The sequence below is a fragment of the Dunckerocampus dactyliophorus genome, chromosome 2 (assembly GCF_027744805.1).
Source record: "Dunckerocampus dactyliophorus isolate RoL2022-P2 chromosome 2, RoL_Ddac_1.1, whole genome shotgun sequence".
NCBI lineage: Eukaryota > Metazoa > Chordata > Actinopteri > Syngnathiformes > Syngnathidae > Dunckerocampus > Dunckerocampus dactyliophorus.
In genome coordinates, this window is record NC_072820.1 from 4,769,262 (window position 1) to 4,792,812 (window position 23,551).

The window sequence follows — 23,551 nt, forward strand, 5'->3', positions numbered from 1 at the left end:
GTTTGAATGTGTTTAGTTTTTTGTACATGGTCTTATTATAGAACTGTCCATCATTTTAATGGAACACACAAATATTATATTTTACTACTATACATGGGGTACATATTTTGATTAAGTTTACATACATTTATAGTGCGGACTATGTCTTACTCTGCTTGGCTTTTGCAGAGAAATCATCAAAATACATATGTGTGAATATTCTCATTCATCCATGCTCTTTTTTTTAATTGATGGAACCGGACGGCTCAAGTTGTCTGATTTCGTCCCTCAGCCGAGCAGGCTTCATCAGTTCAGGCTCAACGACTAGATAGGACTGCTCTAATCCCCTATCTAGTCCCTTCAGACTTGCTTTAAGACTAGAGAGGACAGCTCTAGTAAAACTCGCTCAAAGATAGGGACAAGATACGACAGTTCTAGTCTGAAGGAACTAGATTGGGGAGTAGTCCCTTCAGATTTGTTGAAAGACTAGATAGGACAGCTCTAGTCTGAAGGGATGAGATTGGGGACTAGTCCCTTCATAAGGACTTGTTGAAAGTGTAAGGTACATAAAAAAGGATACAATAAGTTAACATGGCTAAAAACAGTTTAAAATGCATAAATATGCTTAAAGTAGTTAAAAGTGGTAATAATTCATAAAGATGTTGGATATGTAAAATTCAGTTGTTAAAAACAGACACCCCACTATTTTAAAAATATGTTTGTCTCTAAAATAATTCAAATCCCCATTGTTGGTGTTCAGGTGTAATACCGCAAGTCCACTAGGGGGTGCTGGTAGCGATAGTGGTATAGAGGAGGTATTAAAGCGACAGAGGAAGAATAAATCCTGCTGGTGAAGATACAACAACTCATTGTGGATTGTCTTCCTTATTCTATACCACAGGTTAGTAGAAAGTAGAAATAACTCACACAAACAGATGTAAAGAGTGGAGAATGTTGATAAAGTAAACAGCTACATGTAAAGTGGTACGTTATACAATGTATTGTTGAGCATTTAAGCACACGCTAAATGGCTAACGCTAACAGGCCTTGGTGCATGGTGAACAGCACTAAGCAGGCTAATTGAAATCTGTGAATTGACTGTGTTGATGATGTTATTGTGCTAAAGTTATGTTATATAAGTATACATTTTGTCCCTAAATTGTCACTTGATTGACATGTGAAGAAAATGCCTTAACATCAGAAATGCTGTTGTATAACTGTTTAATCAGTGTTCAAATGAAGGTTAAACTGATAATACTTGAAGTGTTATTTTTCTAAGAAGAATAAATCCTGCTGGTGAAGATACAACAACTCATTGTGGATTGTCTTCCTTATTCTATACCACAGGATTATAATTCCCACCCCTCTTCAGGCGGGAGGGGCAACAAAAGACTAGATAGGACAGCTCTACTCACCTATCTAGTCCCTTCAGACTCACTGAAAGACTAAATAGGACAGCTCTACTCCCCTATCTAGTCCATTAATACTTGCTTAAAGACTAGATAGGTCAGCTCTAGTCTGAAGGGACTACATTGGGGACTAGTCCCTTCATAAGGACTTGCTCAAAGACTAAATAGGACAGCTGCACTCCCCTATCTAGTCCCTTCAGGCTCACTGAAAGACGAGAGAGGACAGCTCTAATCTGAAGGGGCTAGATTGGGCGTCCCTTCAGTCTCGCTCAAAGACTACATAGGACAGCTCTACTCACGTCTAGTCTCTTCAGACTCTCTTTAGACTTGTTCAAAGACTAGATAGGATAGCTCTACTCACCTGTTTAGTCCCTTCAGACTCACTGAAAGACTAGCTAGGACAGCTCTACTCCCCTATCTAGTCCATTCAGTCTTGCTTAATGACTAGATAGGACAGCTCTAATCTGAAGGGGCTAGATTGGGCGTCCCTTAAGTCTCGCTTAAAGACTACATAGGACAGCAATACTCACATCTAGTCTCTTCAGACTCCCTTCAGACTTGTTCAAAGACTACATAGGACAGGGACCTATTGAGTTCCTTCAGACTCACTGAAAGACTAGATAGGAGAGCTCTACTCCCCTATCTAGTCCATTCAGTCTTGTTTAAAGACTAGATAGGACAGCTCTCATCTGAAGGGGCGAGATTGGGCATCCATACAGTCTCGCTCAAAGACTACATAGGACAGCTCTACTCACATCTAGTCTCTTCAGACTCCCTTCTGACTTGTTCAAAGACTAGATAGGACAGCTCTACTCTCCTATTTAGTCCATCCAGTCTTGCTTAAAGACTAGATTGGACAGCTCTATTCTGAAGGGACTAGATGGCGGTCCCATCAGTCTCGCTCAAAGACTACATAGGACAGCTCTACTCACATCTAGTCTCTTCAGACCTGTTCAAAGACTAGATAGGACAGCTGTACTCACCTATCTAGTCTCTTCAGACTCACGAAAGACTAGATAGGACAGTCGTAGTCTGAAGGGACTAGAGCACATGTGTCAAACTCGTGCCCTGGAGGGCCGAGACGCTGCAGGTTTTCTCTCCAACCAGTTTCTTCAGCAGGTGATTTTATTGATGAGCTCCTTCCCTCAAACTGAAGGTGCTGATCATTAAAATCACCTGCTTTAGTGACTGGCTGGAAAGAAAACCTGCAGTGTCTCGGCCCTCCATGGCACGAGTTTGACACCCCTGGACTAGAGGATAGGCAGTGCCTCAGGGCAGGTGTCATCAGTTCATGCTCAAAGACTAGATAGGACAGCTCTAGTCTGGGCATCAAAATACATTTATTATTTTGGTAAGCATGATTTATAGAGTACATACAGTTTGAAAATTAAAGAAGGAATAATATACTGTACATATTAATATAGGCTTTTATCATCTCTCAGGCATTATGTCTGTAAGGCAGACATTTTCATACAATCCTTGTATTGGATCTCATTAGATATCAGATGCTAGTGTCCCTAATGTTTTGCCTAATGTGTGGGATTATGCAAGACTTTTAAAAAACTATTTTATTTATGGAATCCCAATTGGACTCAACATAAATGGAAACTACGTCCAGATGATCTTGACGTCCATTTGGAACAATTTCCCCTTATATTACTTTAAAATGTGCCATTGTTGCATTAAAATACATATTTGACTATCTAAAGTAGTCCACAATCAGTTTGTTGTGATTTCCTTAAAAATCCATAGCAAACATGCACCAATGTGAGGTAACAAGTACATCAACTGGTCTACTGGTTTTCATAAAACACACCTGGGAACGTTTGATTTCATGCCAAAACAATTCAGCAGTGAGGGGGTGAGGAGGTTGTCGGCGGGCCACTGGTGGCTGAATAATATCATTTTGTCATTTAAATTTATGGAAAAGCGGTTCATCGCTTTCTTGTGTAATCGGAAGCACCTGGAAGGATCTGCCAAGATCGACCAGCCTCTAAAACTCTGACATGAGAAAGGTCACAAATCGTGTCGGAAAACAGAACAAGACCTTTATTTGTTTCCATGACTATCGAATATAAATTTAGCACTTGCTGTGGTACGTGATAGCTACATCTTATGACAATTGTGTATTAACAGGACCTCTGTGGAACATGTGCGTCTGTTTAAGATGCAGAACACAGCACATTAAACAAGGCACGCAGTAAACGTTCACATTCGAAAATGGTGACTAATATGAAACACATGCTCATAACACGGACTAACATTTTCTTGATGACAGCAGGAAATGTGGTGAGAGTGACTGGTCGTTTCTTTACATAAATATCAAAGCCAACTTATATACTGTAGTACCACACAATGCTAGGCTACACATATAGTGACTGGTGAATCATGCTACATTTGCGGATACAGTAATATATACTTGTAATGCTGCAGTGCAGTGAAATATCGGATGGATAACAGATGCAGAAGGTGATCTGTCTTGCTGGCTATAAAAAGGGTAGAAACAAACATGAATCAGTTTAAAGGAAGCCGAAAAGGAAGAAGAAAGAAAGTCATTATAAGTGTATGTTATGTTTATACACAAATGTGGAAGAATGTTAGGTTGAGATTTTATGACATTTTATAGCCGAGTTTGCCGTCATAAATTCCTCAAGCAAAACTGAAAGTGAAACGGGCAGTCACTTTTTTGGTATTGTTGCATTCTTTTGCATTTCATAAAAAAATAATATTTTAAATTTGTCATTGATCCACCTTACTAAAGTGCTCAAGACAGCAAAAAAAGTTTTATAAAAACAGTAACAAAATAAAAGTACCATATTTTCCGGACTATAAGTCGCACTTTTTTTCATGCTTTGGCTGGTCCCGCGACTTATACTGTACAAGGTAAACATCAGCTTACAGTATAAAGTCAACTGAAAAAGACGGAACGCAAATGCCCCCAAAAAGAAATCACATTCTGCAGATTAGAAGCTACAGTACAAGTAAACTACTTGTGTTGTTTAGGATATAGTTGTCCGAATAACTGTTAATATGTCACGTTAACATACAACCTATTCATGTTAACAGACACCTATTTATCATGTTCTCCAGTTTATTGTTATTACTATAACTTGCCTTTCAAGCTCAAATGTCTGTTCTCGGTCTTTTGGACTTTTTATTTCCACATTTGTCCCACAAAGTTCGCCAATCATCTGACGAGGCCAGTGGTGTCTTTTAGAAATGTAAACAAACTTACTCCGTCTCCTCGAGTGTTCCAGCAAAAGCCTTCAACGCAACGAGCGGCATAATATAAAAAAATATATAACACAAAACAAAAATTCACAGAAGACTGACACATAATAACAGGGAATGCATTGTAGTGAACGGGAACTTCTGAGTGGGACGGTCCTGTGTAGATGTCACTTGCTCCGCCTCCTCCAGACCCAGAAAAAGTGACAAAAATATTTAAACATGACAAATATTTCAATATTCGAGCACACATCAAACACAGGAAGTATGCCTTTGAATGTTAATTTTCACTTACGGTGTTTTGGTGTCATGAGCACTTGAATTTCTTTATTACTGGGCAAAAAAGTACTTAGTTAAAAAAAGTACAAAGCTGGAGTCCCATATTGTCTTCTATATCTGCAATCTAATCCACAAAACTAAATACTGATGCTTTGGGCACAGTTTGTGTAACAAGAACCAGTCCCTGCACCCTGCCTGAGCTCAATCCCGCATCCACACATCCCCACTGATTGAGAGATAAGTCAGTCAGCGCTGGACTAGTGAGCCAAAAACCCTGGCTTGTCAAACCGTTGTCCAGCGCAGCTCTTAAGGCATCAGGGAGTGAGGATTAAATAACATACTATCATCATCGCACAGCCACACTAGCTGGCTGTGGCACTGTGACTCGTACTCCCTTGTGTTGCCAGCTATTTAGACAATAATGGTTGTGTGAGTACTTATTTTCAGAAGACAGATCATCTAGCTCTGACTACTCAAGGTTAAATCTAAGATTTTTATCTGTAGTAATGTCCCAATAGAAGTTATAATGAAATGGCTGCTGAAATGTGAGGGGTGTACTTTTGTAAGCTATATTAAGTATAGGAATAAACATATGGGCGAAGGTCTTCGGACTTACCCCCCAAGTAAATCAGTCAGTTCTTTGTCTTTTGATCAATTCCAACTTTGGCCAATCAATTTTGGGATGGTCGTCTTCTGTTGTATTGGACGAGTACGGTGTGGAAGGAGTTAAGACTGTGAGACAACAAGTCCTCTCTCAGGCTCACAAATGTTCTTCTGGACGAGTGGACAAAAATTCCCACAGACATGCACAAAGATTTTATAGAAAGTCCTGGTGTTGTGAAAGATGTTGTAGCTGCACAGGGGAGCAATTCTTCCAATTTTACTTCCCATCGATTTAATGGCCAGGTGTCCCAGTATTTTTGCCCAAAAGCTGTGTAATTCAGTAATGAGTCGGTTCTTTAAATTTCCTCTGGTCGCTGGAATGGAATCCATTTGTTCAAGCAGTTCTGATGTTATGCTGCCACCCAGAGGACTGACACTCCACTTCCTGTGTGGTGGCTGACTTGGTTGACTCTTCCTCGTACACAGTCCAGTGTGAAGAACACTGTGGTGCCGTTTTGTACCTGGAAGGACGTTCGCAGGCTCACACTGGCCCATTGGCTACCATCAGGCATCTGTCCACCCACTTGCTGGGAAAGGGGGACGGATCGTGCTCTCCCCTCTGGGTCATTAAGCCTGAGCAGAGTCACCTTTACCAGGCTGCACGAGTGAATCAGTTTGATGTCTAGAGCAACACTGGCAGTGCCGCTCTCCCTGAAGACAAAATCTCGGCTCGGATCTGTGGACCCCTTTCCTGGCAGCCCCATTTGGTGCACCTGGGGACTGGTCTGGCGAAAGAAGAGAGGCTTGTTTCGTACGGCTCCTGAGGGAAGTCCCGTTTGAGCCACAGAGGCATGGATAGAAGAGGAGATAGCAGCAGGAACCCAAACCAAGCTGAGGAGACTGATGCCTGTGGCGTCACTAAAGAAACGTACGTTGCACTGAGCAGGAGACAGAATCTCATAGGCCAGCGTGTCTCCAGAACCAACTTCAGTCGCTCCAGAGAGAGATATGGATGTGTCGCGGTAGTGGACACCTGGTTTGAAGCTCCGGCACAGCTCCATGCCGGTACCGTTACGGTTGAGGTACGCCAACATTTGGAAGCCTTCACTCACGCATGCCTGACCCATGGAGTACAACGCCTGCTGATACACAAAGCGCACGGTCCCGCTTTCTGCAAACCGTACACCACGACCGTCATGAGTCAACCCGACTACGTAAGGGTCCGAAGTGGAGGTGGTGCTAAAGATCGCGCGATGGTTTGTGTGGTAATGTGCAGACAGCATCGCCTGTGCCGTCATGGCGACAGCACCAGTGTCGTGAGAGAGCCACATGAGGCTAAGAGAAGCAGCTGAGGGGTCATGCAGCTGCAGACCTTCATTACTTTGGTTGCAATGTTGGTTGGCACTCCAAAGGGAAGTGGAGATCATGTAACCAGGGGCGACCTCTGCTACCCCGCTCATGCTGACACCCTGGAGTAACCTTATTTCTTGTTGCTCAATTCTGATTCCGCTTAGGTGACGACCTTCAGAGACATCTGTACCGTTCAGATGCAAAGACAATTGCACGAAGCTGCGGCAGCCGTGGCTTACAGAGAGGTTTTCCTCCAGCCAGACCAGTCCGTGCTTCCTCAGCAGCAGGCGTCCCTCCTCGGCCGACACCAGACTTCCGTCGCCCGCTCCTCGGATGTGCAGCGGCACTCCTGGCGAGGCAAGATTCATCATGCGGCCTTTGGCACCGGGCAGACTCACATGTCCGGCCCAGGACAGAGAGAGAACGCTGTCACCGGCAGAAGGTCCAGCACAGATGGTGTCTGATACAAAAGTACACGGTGATGGCACAGCTTCTCCATCACACTCGGCACAGGCCTGACACTCATCCATGTCCAAGTTGTAGAAGTAGCCGTGCCCACACATGCCGGCCCTGGCATCTCGCTCTGTCATCCCTTGACACCTAAATCCACCTGAGAAGAACATGAAAAAGAAATACGACTCAAAACATTTATAGTTAAATACAAATGCACATTTAAATATAACTAGAAAAAAAAACCTTTGCATTGCAGTGCCGGGTTTGTTTTTGTTTTTGTCGTCTGCTTGCTTATTTGGCTGGTGATACAAAGTTAGAAAACTTTGCTTGTGGTACTGCACGCGGTGCTTTTGAGAAAAATACAGTGAACGAGGCTGACAGATTATTTCCCTGTTTGCCATCAGTGGATGTTTGCATGAATCAAGAACTTCATACAGATCGTTAAAAAAACGATGAAATAATGAAGTCTAACAGGTCACTTACACACATACGCAGTACACATATAGCTGAATAATAAACAATAAATATAGCAACTTGTGATCAATCCATGTCAATATCAGACTTAAAATGATGCACCGATTTAAGCCCCACACATTTTCGGATAAACCACGCCCACTTCTGGTAGTACAGATACGAACATGGATAATTTCGATGGGTGAACAGATACAGATACAGATAGTGGTGTACTCGCTCATCCTTAACATAGATACATATAATTATATACCGGAGGTCCTCAGGTTAGGAACGAATTCCGTTCCTTCCCACGAGTTGTAATTGTAAAGTCGGAACTCATGCCTAAATTAACACTTACGTCGCTCACACTGTACAGAGAACACGTGTATAATATCCAGTAAATACATGAATTAAATCAAACAGTAATAAAAGAGAGAACAGAAAACATTACTGTAACTAATATCCTTGAACATGCTCAACGATACTGTAGCAATACTGTAGTGTAGGGTTAAAGAGTTTTGTGATTTCTGACACTGATAGTTGCTTCATTTCCTGTGTTTGAATGTTACCATCTTCTATTTGGGAAGGAGAGAAAAAAATAGAGAATGTGTCATAATACAAATGGAGTGGGGAAGAAAGAAAGTAAGAAGCCAAAAATGTACCACTTCCACACGGAATAGGAGGATAACATATATCATGTTGGACCGCCATGCCATGTGGTCCATGAATGCATAGAGACTATGTTATATTTTACAATCAATTTTGACAGAAGTTGTATTACCTGGTGTGTTTAGACATTTAAGTTGATCTTCACAAAGGTCAGTTATTTCAAGGCATTCATCTCTGTCCTGCAAGAACAAATGTAAAGTTAACATTGTGCCATTGAACACAAAATGACCAAAAAGGTGTTTACCCTAATTTCCAGACCATAAGCCGCTACTTTTTTCACACGCTTCCCAAATAGTGGGGTGAATTGTCAGGAGGGCCGTGAGAAGGAGGGAAGACTTTCAGTATTAGTGCAGACCTGCCAACATGTATGAATTTGTCGTATCCAGCATGCAATTTGACTCTTAAATACGCTTGTATGCTTCACTGCACTCCATTTTGTTGCATTTCACTGGTTTCAGTTTCGAGTTCAGTCTGTACAGTACAGATAAATAAATAGATATCATCAGTTTCTCAATAGTATTTCAATTTGGGGGGGCACAAAAACATTTTTGTCCCCCAGTGGGGGCATGACAGAAAATAACTGAGAACCACTGCCATAATGCTTAGAGTGCCGAAACAGAAAGTTGTGCATTTCCGCGGTAAAAGCCAATATCACACGTTTTGAAGTCTTATGCAGCGATCGTCTTTTGATCTGACAAATCTTAAGCAAGTTTGATCAAGTGTAGAATTACTACATCTTCTGCTTGGACCGCGGCAGCTGTTGATTGTGCGACCCATATACTGTATGTACAGTTTTTTATCTCTTTAAATTTGGTGGACGCGGTGGACATTCGGGTGCACTCAATTACGGAAATGATGGTACTTTCTTTCTGTTCTGACAACAGAGTGACGAGTACATATGACCAAAATGACACATCTAACCTGGCAGATTCTGTCTGCGTGCACTGAACACTGGGCAACCAGAAAGAATCCAGAAGGACACACGGTGCACTTCTCACAGCGAGGATGACCACTGCTGAAGCCACAGTACTCTTCAGGACCACAGCTTCCACAAGCCACAAGGAAATGGCCCACCTGGGGGGCATCAGTCAGTCCAATCATTTATCAATCAAATTTGCACATATTTGATATTTACCTCCATGACACTGGCCTCCATGTCCACCTTGTGCAAAGAGAGGGCCTGCTGGGCTCGGTGAGGTCCACTCGGCTCACTCGGGGCGTCAGTGCGAGTATCCAGCTCCTCCTGAAGGTTCTGCATTGACATTTGCTTGATGGTGTCCAATAGTACATTGTATTGTACCTTTACCTTGAAAAACCACAAAATGAACTAATTAAACTCAATTCTTCCTCTGTGAGCACGACTATTCTAAGACACAGAGGTCAACTATACATGATCGAACATCTCCATCACTCTCACTGGACACTCACTTGCTCCATGTAGTCATGCATCTTCCTCTGTTGCTCCAGTATTTCTATCTGCTGGTAGACTAGCGCCCCCTGTTGCTCGCTGAGGCGTCTGTGCAGCTCTTTGACCTCTTCCTGCTGACCCTTCATAGCTTCCACAAGCTTCTCTTGGTCCTTGGACAGCTGCAGCTGCAAAACGACAGCATCTTCAGAGGGAACGTCATTTGTACCTGCAGTAAGATAGAGAAATCATTACGTCAAACACTCATCAGCCACAATAACCGAACATGCATGTTTTTGGACTGTGTGAGGAAACCGGAGTACCCAAAGAAAACCCACGCAGGCATGAAGAGAACATACAAAGTACACACAGATGTCCAAGCCAAGAGTGGAACATACTTTAGAACATCACGGCAATGAGAAAGACGTGTTAACCATCCATCATTGAGGTGCCAAGCATGCTGCTGTTGTATTGGAAAGCACTGCCAAAGAAGTCGGGGCAACTAATGAAGATATAGTACAGTAAGCAGTTCTTAACGATTTGACATTTCAAAATTCCAGACACTCGGTAAATAGAAATGCATCATTAGAGCTGCAGCAAATAATCAATGATAAATCCATTATCCATTACAGTATATAACTATTTTGGTGTTCAATTAATCATTTTTTCCATTTACAAATGTAAATATACTGTCATTTCAGTCTCTAAAATCTGTTTTTTTTTTAATTTCTTTAGTCATCCATGAAAGCCGACCTATTATCGTTGTGTTTTAGGCAAAACAACATATTCACACACATCAGCTTTGACTTTGGAAAACAGGGTTTGCCTCTTTTCTGATCTGTTGCGGACCAAACCACTAACTGTTTGTGTTTGGTTCATCATGATTTGGTCTGTCTAGGCCAGGGATGTCCAACGTGTGGCCCAGGGGCCATTAACAGCCTGCGGATGTTTTTTATTGGGCCTCGGCACGCTCTAAAAATATAACTAAAAAAACAACTGCCAAAATGGAGAATAGGGACAAAATATTCAGAAAATAAAGTCATAATATAAAGAAAAAATAGCATCAACACATAGCATTACAAACAAAACAAAGAATAAAGACATCATATGGAAATGTGTAACATCAAATTCCATCCTTGCGAAGGAGGCCTGTACTACAGGTATTTAAGTGACTGTGGTTCTTTAGTAGTGTAGAACTGCACTGCAGCATACTGAAAGGTGTTTCTAATCATTTGCTCACCTTAGTCAGCCATTAGGAGCTCTTACTTACAGTAATATCATGACATTAGATACAGACCTGCTTTCATGTCACACGTCAACTGTATCCAGTGACCACGTTCTGACCTCTCCTCCACAAATTGTGCCGCTCTGTCTCTTATATGAATCGGAGAAGAGTTCCCATCTTCCCCTTTCTGCGTGTTGCAGCCAATACAAGGTTTAGCTTGACGCAGTTTACAGTTATTCCCTTTGCAGTCCTGTGATGCATCCCCGTTGCCAGGCGTGGGGCGATGTGCGCCAGTCGTCGGACAGGTCCCGCCTGCACAGCCAGGATGAAACACCTCAGCGGTGATGGTTCTCGGATTGGTCCTCCTGGTGCCATCGCTACTGGTTCGCTGGACAAAGCCTCCTTGCTGAGGTTGGATGTTGGTGTAAGGGGTCAAAGGTGCTGCCTTGGCTTGGTGGTGAGCGTATGCACGAGAGTCCTGTTGGTAGCTGGGGTGCATTTGTCCAAGGTGAAACTGTCGTCTGGGTGCTGCAGTGTCTGTGCAGTGTGCTCCCACGCACGCCGTGCTCCTATCCTGGTTAGTGAGACACCGAGAGCCCCGGCACATTTCGGAAGCACTCTCAGTCCTGCTCAGTAAAAAACTGACACTGAAAATAAACATTGCAGAAATACATGCCATGTTGAGATGATGAAAAGGTGCTTTTGTGTGTCTTAATCCTTCAGGTCTGTTTTATCTTGCTTATCTTCAGAGTCCCTTCAGTTGTTGACTGTCCATCCACGTAAGGAGCAACTGAAGTTGTCGAGCTCCAGTGCACTCGCTGGTCTCTGCCCCCTTTTGCTCCTTCTGCATAGCCCACATGTGGCGTTCACTGCTCCTAATTGGCAACAGCTTTTGCTTCCAGTCTTAAATTAACCCGTAGCTTTCCCGGACATGCCACTCTGCCAAGTCACACCACAAAACATGCTAAACGCTTTTGGGCTGTTCTGTTCCAAATTAGCTAGCTACCAGATACGTATCAAGTGAGTAATATGCAGGTTTTGTGCATGGGGAAGAGATGTGCACGTAACATCTTTGGGCACTTTGGGGAAACAATGAGGCTAATTCTTAGGAGACTCTGTGTGTGTGTGTGTGTGTGTGTAGGTGTGTGTGTGTGTGTGTATTTGCCTGTGGGGTTTTTTTTGCCTCTTTTTTTTTATTGGCCCTCATCACATTGTAAACATAAAATTACATAAATAAAACAGCAAAAATTGGAAAAATAGGGCAAAGTTTAAAGAGAAAATACTAAAATGTGTATACTAATAATTAATAACTTTTTTTACAGCCTCTCACATAATAAAAAAAAATGGCACCTTCATGCAGATTCAACCAGTAACATTATTAATCTGATTTAAAATTTTAACGCAATTAACCCAACTGCAGCGCAGAATGACTCAAAATCCCTAAAACATATCTGGCAACGCATTTCGGGCAGTTGGTCCAAGCATGCGCAAATGGGTAGTTGATCCGGTAGTGACAGGCTGCAGAACCATCCATCCATTTTATATGCCGCTTGTCCTCAGTAGGGTTGTGGGTGTCTTCGGGCTAGAGGTGGGGTAGACTCTGGACTGGACGCCAGCCAATCGCAGAGCACATTTAGACAAGCAACCATTCACACTCACATTCACACCTATGGGCAATTTAGAGTCTCCAGTTAAGGCTGCAGAGCCAAACAACTCAATAAGGAGGACACTAAACAGCGCAAACTTCGATTAAAAATGAATTATATGTTATGGCAATTAATGGAAATAATTTCCAATTGTATAAAAGTGGCAATCTTACTGTATTTTCAAATGTGTAAAAGAGCACATCATATCCCCAAGCACGCTGTAAGGCAGGGGTCCTCAACCACCGGCCGCGGGAAACGTTCAGGCGCAATGATTAAAAAAAACCCCACACACTTAAAAACTTTAAAAAATTAATTATTTGTAAATAACTCCATCAAATTTTATGTAAAAGATACTAATTTTGGAAATATGGGTCATTATTTAATTTAAAAAATTAACATACAGTTAGAAATGCCACAGGTTTTGCTTGTCTAATGCGAGGTGCGACTTGTCCCACTTTGTTCAACGGTCCTTGAACACACCATCTAACTTTCTCCCGTGCTGCACAGATAGACTACTATACTGTATTCTCCTCCTTTTTCTTTCACCTCATATTTGGTCGCAAATGCTGATACTATGTGGGAACGCATAAAGGTCAAATTTGATAATCTTATTGACTGCTAATGTGCATATTTGTGCACCTGAAAAACAAACTTCAGGTTCGAACTAGTGGATGGTGGGTCTGTATTCATTTAGTGCTTTTAATTTGATGTCATAGCTTTACACAATACATCATAAATAAGATCAATTAGATCGCTATAATGTACGTATGTTTCGATGTGTTGAAAAGCTTTCCTGATGACAAGCTGGTGCAATGCTAATGCTGTTTAAATTAATTCTTGTCTTCAGTCATTCTCAAAATTACACAAGCCCCCAAATAGCTGTCCTCGGCTATGCCTGCCGGTAACTAGCAGTTCGTAAACCAAATTTTAGCTCGCAGGTTTAAAGCAAAAAATCAGCCAAGAGACGGCTCACATCTAAAAAACACTCGTATGAGAGGCGACATACTCCGTGACAACTCAGCTCACACCGACGGTGGATGCAAATAAGTTTGGTCTTGTCAAGAAAGCCATCTGAAAATTACCAGTCAAAATCCCCTGTTCTTTGTCCATTTCTGCTCAATATTTATTCCCGCTTGTGACTTCAGAGCCACTGCTGCGTTTCCTCAAACTACGGTATGGGCCGAGGGTCATTTGCAAATGCACACGACTGTTAAAAAGAAAGGTAATCAAAAATTGGGCGTGCACGCGTCAACAAAAAATAGTGCTGTTAAAGGAAATTTTCAGCATCAACTTTGACAGCCCTAATATATACTGTATATATATTTTTTATTTTGTAAAAAGGCTTCAGAAAGTTTTGTGTTATTACTAGGGCTGTCAAAAATAGAGTCATTAACGCGTACGCCTTATGGCAAGCCACATTTAACTGTAATGTGAGCACTGCTCCCCACAGTGTCACACAGAGTCTGAAGCGCTTTTATAACTTCAATCCAACCTGAACACATCAACAGCGGTGCAATTCCAGCAACACATATGTATTTCCAACTCACAAACGCGTCTTTTGTCCCGCCGTCGGAACAACACTTCCTCATTGTCACTACACGATCGCGAGATGCATTCACGGACACTTCGACCATCACATAACGTCTTTATTATGCGTCTAAATGACCAGAAAGACAAAGAAAAACAACATGTGGACATTCTTAGCACTCACTTTGTAACTCTAAATTTGGAAGCACAATTTGTTGCATTTAAATATGCTCGGAAATCCCATAAAAAACACTCAAAAATGTGAATTCATCTTAAATGACGTGGTGTGTTTAAACGTAACCCCTCACTGCTCATAATAACACGGTTAAAGTGTGATGCTAATGCTCTGCTACTATTAAAGAAAGTAGTGTTAGCTAAATAGATTTTTTAAGACGTGTGCTATCTTTTAGCTTGATTGTAATTTTCAGTTTTCCTGTTAATACATGCAAATATACATAATCCATTTATATAAAATAAGCATAATTCAGGCATAATTTGATTAATTTGATTAATCATGATTAATTTAATTTGAAACCCATGATTAATCTGATCAAAATGTCAGCTTTTTCTCTTCACACTGTGCCTTTTTGCTTGATTTTCCCCATCCTAACTGGGGTGTTTTTCTTTTATTTTTATTACTACAATGTGCCCCACTTTGAACACCCCTGCCTTAGACGTTTGTGTTTGCATAAATGCTTTCTACCCACAATGCCTTATTTTCCCTTTTATATCCACATTCACTGTCAATAATGCAGCATTTTTAGGTCTCTTTTCTTCCTCTCGCTCTCTTTCACACAGAGCAATGGGTTGCGCAACGTAAACACTGCTCATATGTTGATGTTAAGCGGTAAAGATGTTTAAATCACAGCAAGCACGTTTCACAGCAGCTGCCGCCTACTTCGGCAACTCCTGAAAAACAGTAAGATGCTCCCCAAGCACACAAATGGGAAAACATGTTGACTTAACTGCGTGCAGGAACCACTTTCTGACTCCTTTCATGCATCTAAACTCCATAAAACGGGCTTTCTTGGTTTTGGTGTGTGCCTGTTTTCCGTCAGTTCTGTTTGTTGATGTGTGAGACCACAGAATGTGAGAGAGCGGCAACAATCTACTTAATGAGAGCGTGGAATTCGTGTGCTTTGATTAGCTGCTGCTTGGAGCTGCAGATTGCGAGAGTACTACTGTGTATTTTGCCAGTATATACAGACGGGTGACAAATTAAAAGAAAAGCATAGTTAGCAGTGACTGTAATGTGAGGGTGAAAGATAAGAGAATACGTCTGGTGTATGCAGACAGGTGATTAATAAAAGTAACAGAATGGCTGTGACTGAAAGGTGAAGTTCTTCTGTTGATCCAAATATGTCTTTTTCGTATGGAAACAAAGTCCCCTCTCGTGTAGTTTAATGGACCATCTGTTTACAGTCTATGTAAACACAGTGAGCCCGCAGAGGGTAGGGGGCTTTTTAGGCTAGAGGCAGGGGTATCCAAACGTTTTCCACTTCGGCCAACTTGCAGAAAATGTAACCAAAAATGCAGATGTCACACTTTATGCAAGATTTTAAATGGTGCAAATGCATCAAATAAAAGCAGAGTTATGCTAAATAATATTTGCCATGATTTAGTTGTTGAGTCGTCACTTTTATCTCACATTATTGCAGGAAATAACCTGCCTGGAAAGCAAAAGTAAACAGGCAATGAAACAGGACACCACCTTCCTATTGGTGGAAAAAAAAAAGTGTCATCAATCAAACAAAGCTGTCGAGGCTGTTTGGCTGCAGGGGGAGGGGACGGCAGGTAAGCCAACACTGCCGTCAACTGGGCAATGATGTTACACTGTCATCTCTCGTTTATAGCGGTTCATTGGTTCCAGACCCGACCGCGATAAATCAATTTCCGCGATTTGAGATTCAATGTTACTAAATTAAATATTTTCATAGTTAGAGCATAGAAAACCTGCTTAAACCAACTATTATGATATATGACTCTTACTATTATATATTTTCGGAACTCTGGTTTATTTGGTCTCATAAAATGCAGACAATAATTTTGTTTAGTGTCAATTTGTGGGACAATAATCATTTCAAAATGCACCTGCATTGTTGTATGTCTTCATCCATCCATCCATTTTCTATGCCGCTTATCCTCAGTAGGGTCACGAGTATGCTGGAGCCTATCCCAGCTGACTTTGGGCGTGAGGCGGGGTACACCCTGGACTGGTCGCCAGCCAATCACAGGGCACATATAGACAAACAATCATCAAACATGCATGGTTTTGGAATGTGGGAGGAAACCGGAGTACTGGAGAAAACCCACGCACGCACGGGGAGAACATGCAAACTTGTTTTCATTGTAATTAAAATGAATGAAAAAATCTCGTCTCCTCTTGTTCTCGTGGACCCAATCTCGTGATCGTCTCATCTCGTGAGTCGGGTGTCTCGTGACACCCCTATTATTTGTATACCAAATAATTTTGTAGTTAAAGAATAGAAAACCCATTTACAACCGTCTAAATACGTTTTTTAACATTATTACAGCCCTCTAGACATGAAAGAACACCCCTATAGTAACATTTACGCTCGTATAACTCAATATTGTAGACATAATAAAATAAAGAAGCCATTTAAGGCATAAATAAGACTCGTGCTCACGTGTGTTGCTGTAAATGTGTTCCGGTGCTAGGGGAGGTGAGCGGGGTGGCAGACAGGAAGTGACGTCGGGGGTTTTAGAGCTGAGATTTCGCTTGCCGTGGATTACAGCCGCATCAGGAGCTTGTTTCGGGATTATTGTGCCTGTTGTGAGATAAGTCAAAACCTGCAATAAAAGCCTGTTGTTCCAGTGATCAAGTCTGACGTTGTCACTGAACATGACAGTAACATTACTGACACCTAGTGACCAGTGTAGAACATTTGTACAATACTACAACATCTTTTAATGTGCCGTTTGAATGCCTTAAATTTGTATTTTAGTTAAGTTAGCCATTTTTCTGCTTGAAAATGTTGCATTTAGGCAAAAAGTATGTAACATTTGCTTAATTTATGAATTCATATAGATGTCTGAAGAACCGCTATGGAGTGAATCTGCAAATTTCAAGGCTGAAGTGGCATTGATTACCGTATAGGCGACAAAGGGACACTTTGAAATGTGTCTTATTATTACCTCTGCCAAGGAGGTTTATCTGTTTGTGTTCAAAATAACTTGAAAGGCTCTGAATGGATGTGGATGAAATTTTCAGGAATTGTCAGAAATGGGATATGGAAGGACTGATTACATTTTGGGGGTGATCCGGATCACCGTCTGGATCCAGGATTTTTTTTTTCTAGGTTTCTTTAACATTGCGAGATCGGACCATTTTTGGCATTTGTTCATATAACTCCACAAAAAATGGTCAGAGCACTTGGAAAAAAAAATACAAGACACGTTTCTACAAAATATGAAAAACTGATCCAGATAAGGGAATAAATCCAGCGGCTATGATCCAGAATATGAAAAAAAATAGGCGACCTTTGGAGCTTTCATCATGCAACAAGCACCATTAAATATCGCCAAGACCTTGGAATCTGGAGTGTGCCAACGGATTTCTTGTATCTTCAAAAGCTATGGAGCTACATTGAGAAGAAAACCGCCATAGCGGAAAATGTGTTTTTTGTGAATACCTACTGAACTAATATTGATATCATTATGACTCCAATTGCTAATGGTAAGTTTTCATGGTCAAGGAATCTAAATATGTAAATAAAATAAATGTTGGACTAATGGTAACTAATGGTGTAACAATCACAATATGGGGGGAACTATGGCGCTTGGCAGAGGTCTGACCTCTCCGAGTGCTTTTCTACCTTTTTACTACTATTATTATTATTATTATTATTATTATTCTGGCATCTCAATCATCTTTTTCAGGGCTTTAACATACTTGTTTATCCTGGCAAAAACAGACATAATTTAGGGACAGGATCCCCAAAACTCTGCTCCGCAAGAGAGTGGGAAATACCCGCCACTAGGTAGGTTGTCTTTAATTTTATCTTTTCAAGATTCAAGATTCAAGAGAGTTTTATTGTCATGTGCATAGTACAACAGCAGTTATACTATGCAATGAAAATCTTATTCTGTTCATTCTCCCAAGAAAAGAAAGAAAAACAAATGAAAGAATAAGAACATAAGAAACATAAACACATAAACATATATACCAATAAATTAAGCAACAACAACAGAAGAGACATTAATATAAATAAATAATACAAATAAATAAATAAAGTGCTATGAGTGTGTGCGTGTGTTGCGTGCGGCGTGTGCGAGTGCTTCGTTGAGGAGCCTGATGGCCTGTGGGTAAAAGCTGTTTGTCAGCCTTGTGGTCCTGGACTTCAAACTCCTGTAGCGTCTGCCTGACGGTAGGAGTGTGAATATTGAGTGTTGTGGATGTGTGCTGTCCTTGATGAGGTTGTGTGTTCTTCGTAGGACTCTAGATTTATAAATGTCTTGCAGTGAGGGGAGGGCTGCCCCAACTTTCCATAGTGCATCTGTAGAAGCAACTCAGGATTGTGGTGGACATGCCAAATTTCCTCAGTCTTCTCAGGAAGTACAGTCTCCTTTGGGACTTCTTCAGAATTTGTTGGGTGTTGTGAGACCAGGTGAGGTCCTCGCTGATGTGTGTGCCAAGGAACTTGAAGGTTTTCACCCTCTCCACCTCAGTCTCATCAATAAACAGGGGTCTATGCGGCTCCTTTTCCCTTGTTCTTGGGTCGATGATCATCTCTTTAGTCTTATCTGTATTGAGAAGGAGATTGTTATCACGACACCAAGCTATGAGGTCCGCCACCTCTCTTCTGTATGATGTTTCAACACCACCAGTGATCAGTCCGATGACTGTAGTGTCATCTGCAAATTTAATGATGCTGGTGTTGTTCTGGGAGGCCACGCAATCGTAGGTGAAGAGCGTGTAGAGGAGCGGACTCAGCAGACCCCTGTGGGGTCCCAGTGCTCACAATTCTTGAGCTGGATGTGCGGTTGTGGACTCTGACTGACTGGGGTCTGCCTGTGAGAAAGTTAAACACCCAGTTACAGAGGGAGGGAGACAGGCCAAGTGTGAGGAGCTTATTTGTGAGTTTGTGGGGGCTGACTGTATTAAAAGCAGAGCTATAGTCTATAAATAGCATTCTGACGTATGTGTCCTGGCCCTGTAGGTGAGAAAGGGCTGTGTGGATGGCAGTGTTGACTGCATCATCCGTGGACCGGTTCTGGCGATATGCAAACTGTAGAGGGTCCACAGTTGCCGCCGGGATGCTCTTTTTGATGTGGGTCATGACTATTCTTTCAAAGCACTTCATAACAATAGGAGTGAGTGCTATAGGGCGATAGTCATTCAAGCAGGTCACGTTGCTCTTCTTGGGTACGGGCACTATGGTGGTGGACTTAAAGCAGGTCGGTACAGATGCTTGTGCAAGCGACAGGTTAAATATGTCAGCAAGCACATCAGCTAGCTCTGATGAGCAAACCTGAAGTGCACGTCCTGAGATGTTGTCTGGCCCTGCTGCTTTTCGTGGGTTTGTTTTGTGTAGAACCCTGCGCACATCAGCTGATGTCACCATGAGAGGTGAGTCCTCTGTGCTCCCCAGGTTCAGCCACCCTCTCTGCTCATCAGGAGTTTGGGTGTCAAAGCGGGCATAGAACTTTTGAACATGCCACGGGCCAAGAAACAAAGATGTGGGCTGCAAATGGCCCCCGGGCCGCACTTTGGACACCTCTACAGCAAGGTGTGTCAGAAAACGACTTATCTAAATATTTAATTGAACTATATGTGCTTCTGTGATTTTCTAGGCTACCGACTGACGTTTATAATTAGGAAAGTGTCAAAGAGTTGAAGAGATTCCGAGTTTAGTTCTTTCTTCAGTTTGTTTTAGAAGTCGTGCCCCCTGCCACATGTGGTTTGAAACCGACTGATGTCAGCCTCCAGATGTGGAGCCTGTTGAAATCTTTATTTCTTCTTCTTTTTCTTCTAACAGCTACCAGTAAACACTGTGACGTATTCGACCTTGTGTCATTTCAGGCTGTTCTGGGAATTTTTTTTTTTTTTCGACCTGCTGTTTAGCATCTTTGAAGACTTTCAAAACCCTCTCTCATTGTTTATATGAACAAATGAAGTCTAGGGGGAAAAAAACCTAATTCATCACACTTGAAGAGCGCCAATAACATTGGTAATGTTGATCCTGCATTGTGCTTTGGAAGCAGCAAAGCATACTTGAAATACAACCAATACAATGGCCACTAGAAACATACGGTATGTTTATTATTGTGGCTGTAGACGTGTAGGGTTGCACTGAATTATACTGAGAGCTGTTTCTAGTGCAAATGAAGTAACCAAAATATTAAAAACAGCTCAGTGTATATCCTTGCCATATACAGGAAAACAGCTTGTATAGGATCAAGTATTTAGTGTAACCTCCAATTACACTTGAGCAATAGCGGGATCCTGCCTCTTTTAATCCTAAATGGAATCCGTATCGCAGGCCACCGTTGACGAAAAGGTCTGTTGAACTTTTTGAGCTTTCAATGCACTGCTGGTAAAATCAACATTTAATAACGTGTTCTAATAAATGCTTTGTTCCCTCATCACGTTTTCCAGTAAGTGCACCACTACAAAAGCTGAAAAAATATATTTTTTAATATTAAGTAAAAATAAATAATTAAATACTACATCAAATTAAAATAATAAATGATGAAATTATTTTTCAAATAAATTTAAAAAAATACAAAAAGTGTATTTTTTTAATTCCAAAATAAATTTAAAAAATTAACATCATTAGGTGAAAGAAAAAAAAAATTTGATTAGTACATTTCCCTAAGGCAACAGCGTCCAAAGTGCGGGACATTTACAGCCCACGCCTGTTTTTTTATTGGCCCGCGGCACAGTTTAAAAATGCAATTTAACGAGAAAACTAAAAAAACAACAACAATCAGCAGTGATTTACTGATTTTACAACAATAAAGTCAGAATATTACAACAAAAAAGTTGCAATGTAACAATAAAAAGTTGTGATTTTATGGGAATAAACTTAGAATAATATCATTTTTGTAGCATAGAGTTGAAATATTGACTAATTCAATCCCAGCCATTTTTCAAAAGGCAACCCCTTCAGTAGCGGCCATTTTAGATGACTGATTTTTCAATGCACAGAGAATATTGTGTTCTATGGCTATATAAACATGGAGCCTACTAAAAGAAAGATTAGACTCTCGTCTTTCATCAGAAAAAAAAGTTTGTTTGTACCTTTTTCCGTTCTTTAGTAATCAGCAGTAGAACATCGGTACGTTTCAGGACAATATCAGTTCCCGGCTAGAAAAGGAAAAACAATTTTCACTTTGACACAAATGTTTTTTGCTTTACAGCTCAAATATCTAAACAGGTATACCAACATAAACGACACAAAAAAGGGGTTGTTTTACATCAAAATAACAATTTATTTACAAACATAACACCATGAACTATTTACAGTTTTAACATTTGGAACTGAACTATGTGTGTGCACGTGTGTGCATGTGTGCACACGTGTGCGTGCGTTAGAATTTCCCGACAATGCGTAACCTTCTGCACGCTACACTCCTTCATGCTCTCTCGCTTCTTCGTACCTGTCATGTGTGATTTTTTCCATCTACTGTATGTGATCCCTGTCGAGCTCTTTTCAAATGCATGTCTGCCACCTTGTGGCCTCTTGCCCAAAAAAAACGCAAACGACGTATAAGACGTTGCTGGGATTGGGCGTCCAGGTTTATAAAAACGTATTACTATGTCTTTGGTATTGAATGAGTTAAAGAAAAAAAAAAATTTTTTAAGCCGTAATATTACAAGAAACGAACAAGATAAATTAAAGTTGTTAATTTTAGGAAAATTAGGTTGGGGAAAAAGTTATAAAAATATGAGAATAAAGTCAAAATATTATGGGAATAAAGTTGTAATATTATGAGAAGAACGTTTACAAGAATAAAGTTTAAATATTTGGAAAATTTAAAACAAACAGCAAAAATGGGTGAAAAGAGCAAAGATCGAAGTTCGTACTACTTGAAATAATATACTTTTTCACCTACAATGCAGCTTGAAATATATATACCTTACTAGCATATCTACATGTCTTGATTTGCCAAATATCAAAGTGGCCCTTGCGTCCTTTCATTTTTCAGTATGTGGGCCTCGGTGGAAAAAGTTTGGACACCCCTGCCTTACGACAACTCATAATGTGGCTCAGTAGCATGTATGGCCTCCGCTTGCCTGTATGCACTCCCGACCACGACAGGTCTGTATTGCAATGGGACGATGGGCGATGGATTCATTCATTCATTCTTCTCAGATGGAGCCTATCCCATCTGACTTGACATTCATACACACATTGTCACTGAGTGGGAACTGAATCCGCTCTGTGAAGCATGAACATCATCATTGTGAGTGTCAGAAGTGCAGGGAAGCATGATATGAATTAACTTTAGCTACATTCTTCCTGAAAATATGACCAGATGAGATGAGCTCCTACCACGTGGCCCCATGAGCAATGCTTTTGAAGTAGGTACAGGGTTACAAGGGGTGACTCGGGCAAATCAGTTCTAGTGTACCTCACCAGAGCGGGAGTGATCCTGTTACCCCTGGCAGCCTCAGCAAATGGCACAAGAATTCTAAGGTGACACAGTGATGTGAGGTCATCGCATCTGGAATGGACCGTGGGCCGCGGCTGCAGATTCCTTTTAAAGCGTTTAAGCTGCTTATTGTATAACAGCGGCCGGCCAAGAAAAACATGACATACGTCAGACCGATTGGTTATCGTGCACACGAGTTGAATGAGAGCGCTGCTAAGAACGGGATCAGACATCACGGTGACATCAGACATGAATGTCATCCCGACATCCGGCCGCTTGGAACGCCATCACAATGACATCCTCCGCGCCGTAAGCTGTTACTGCAGTTGTTAGGGAGTACTGTAATTGGGATTGCCTTCTCGGAGTGGGAGAAATGAAAGGGATTTAAACTAATCCCACTTGACCGGATTTCATCCATTCTCCCCTTTACTGCCTGGGAGCCAAAAGAAAAAGTGTTTTTTATAGTGTTTTTTTGGGGGGGGGTTACATATGTTCACAGCTATAGTCATCTGGTTGGAACGAAAGTCTTATAAATGATATTATATTGCACGTGTCACATCTCATGCCTTTTTCTGGTAACACAGATTGTAATTCCAGGTCAGGTGTGTCAAAAGTACGGCCTGGGGGCCATTTACGGGCCACAGCTGCAACCTTCCCTCACTCATGAACAAGACCCCGAGATACTTGAACTCCTCCACCTGATGTA

General features: G+C 41.4%; 1 protein-coding gene across 10 annotated transcripts; it reads right to left on the reverse strand.

The window, feature by feature from the left end:
* Nucleotides 1–3,728: 3,728 nt before the first annotated feature.
* Nucleotides 3,729–21,547, reverse strand: si:ch211-252f13.5 (uncharacterized). Of its 10 annotated transcripts, none has more exons than XR_008569664.1 (8): nt 11,126–13,222; nt 9,852–10,057; nt 9,559–9,729; nt 9,345–9,497; nt 8,536–8,602; nt 5,512–7,458; nt 4,912–4,949; nt 3,732–4,799 (listed from the first exon to the last, which is right to left on the reverse strand). XR_008569664.1 is itself a non-coding variant. In XM_054769283.1 (6 exons), exons 2-6 carry the CDS (start codon nt 9,975–9,977, stop codon nt 5,909–5,911), a joined length of 2,067 nt encoding a protein of 688 aa, XP_054625258.1. In that variant the 5' UTR covers nt 9,978–10,057; nt 21,491–21,547; the 3' UTR covers nt 3,732–5,908. The 10 variants fall into 10 exon arrangements, 4 of the variants coding, with proteins under 4 accessions (XP_054625258.1, XP_054625256.1, XP_054625255.1 ...); XR_008569663.1 differs by having other exon boundaries at nt 3,732–4,802; XR_008569665.1 differs by lacking the exon at nt 4,912–4,949 and having other exon boundaries at nt 3,729–3,874.
* Nucleotides 21,548–23,551: the final 2,004 nt, after the last annotated feature.

Excerpts from the sequence above, each read along its gene's own strand:
- si:ch211-252f13.5 (XM_054769280.1), bottom strand. The coding sequence starts at position 11,732 with ATGGCATGTATTTCTGCAATGTTTATTTTCAGTGTCAGTTTTTTACTG. Across the intron at positions 8,603-9,344 it reads ACGCAGACAGAATCTGCCAG|GACAGAGATGAATGCCTTGA; the intron begins GTTAGATGTGTC and ends TTGTTCTTGCAG. Across the intron at positions 7,459-8,535 it reads TAAATGTCTAAACACACCAG|GTGGATTTAGGTGTCAAGGG; the intron begins GTAATACAACTT and ends TGTTCTTCTCAG.